The sequence below is a fragment of the Nematolebias whitei genome, chromosome 21 (genome assembly GCF_014905685.2).
Source record: "Nematolebias whitei isolate Nwh7 chromosome 21, NemWhi1, whole genome shotgun sequence".
In the NCBI taxonomy this organism is placed as follows: Eukaryota; Metazoa; Chordata; class Actinopteri; order Cyprinodontiformes; family Rivulidae; genus Nematolebias; species Nematolebias whitei.
In genome coordinates, this window is record NC_056518.1 from 33,036,868 (window position 1) to 33,037,525 (window position 658).

General features: G+C 46.7%; 1 protein-coding gene across 1 annotated transcript in view; it reads right to left on the reverse strand.

The window, feature by feature from the left end:
* The window catches only part of sash1b (SAM and SH3 domain containing 1b), an 89,378-nt gene that overhangs the window by 4,345 nt on the left and 84,375 nt on the right, over positions 1–658 (reverse strand). The window contains exon 16 of the mRNA XM_037694834.1: positions 65–215. Coding sequence (XP_037550762.1) covers positions 65–215 — 151 coding nt within the window. The remainder of the gene's footprint in view (positions 1–64; positions 216–658) is intronic.

Sequence of the window (658 nt, forward strand, 5' to 3'; positions counted from 1 at the left end):
GATATTTGTTTGTTCAGCTGATATTTGTGTGTTCGGCTGATATTTGTGTACTCTGCTGACCCACCGTCACACTCCTGCAGCAGCTCCACGGCGGTGAGCAGCACCGCTCTGTGCTGACAGTCCATGATGTTCAGCTCGTCCAGGTCCTCCTCCTCCAGCAGCTTGAAGGTGTCCAGGTCCTCGTAGCCGTTGAACAGGAAGGTGGGCAGGTGCTCCTGTGGAGGCAGGAAGACGTACCGTGGAAATACTGCTCAGGTAAAAACAGGAAGGTACTTTGAAGAAAGGCCATGTTTCATTGTGTTGGCTCTAAAAGCTAATCAGGTTCTGATTTTGTGGCAGCTGTGACTGACAGCTTAGAGCAGTCGCCCTCCAATGTGTGTGTGTAGTAGAGAGCTGTATGAATGTGTGTAGTAGAGTGCTGTATGAATATGTGTAGTAGAGTGCTGTATGAATGTGTGTGTAGTAGAGTGCTGTATGAATGTGTGTGTAGTAGAGAGCTGTATGAATGTGTGTGTGTATAGTAGAGTGCTGTATGAATGTGTGTGTAGTAGAGAGCTGTATGAATGTGTGTGTGTAGTAGAGTGCTGTATGAATGTGTGTGTAGTAGAGTCCTGTATGAATGTGTGTGTAGTAGAGTGCTGTATGAATGTGTGTAGTA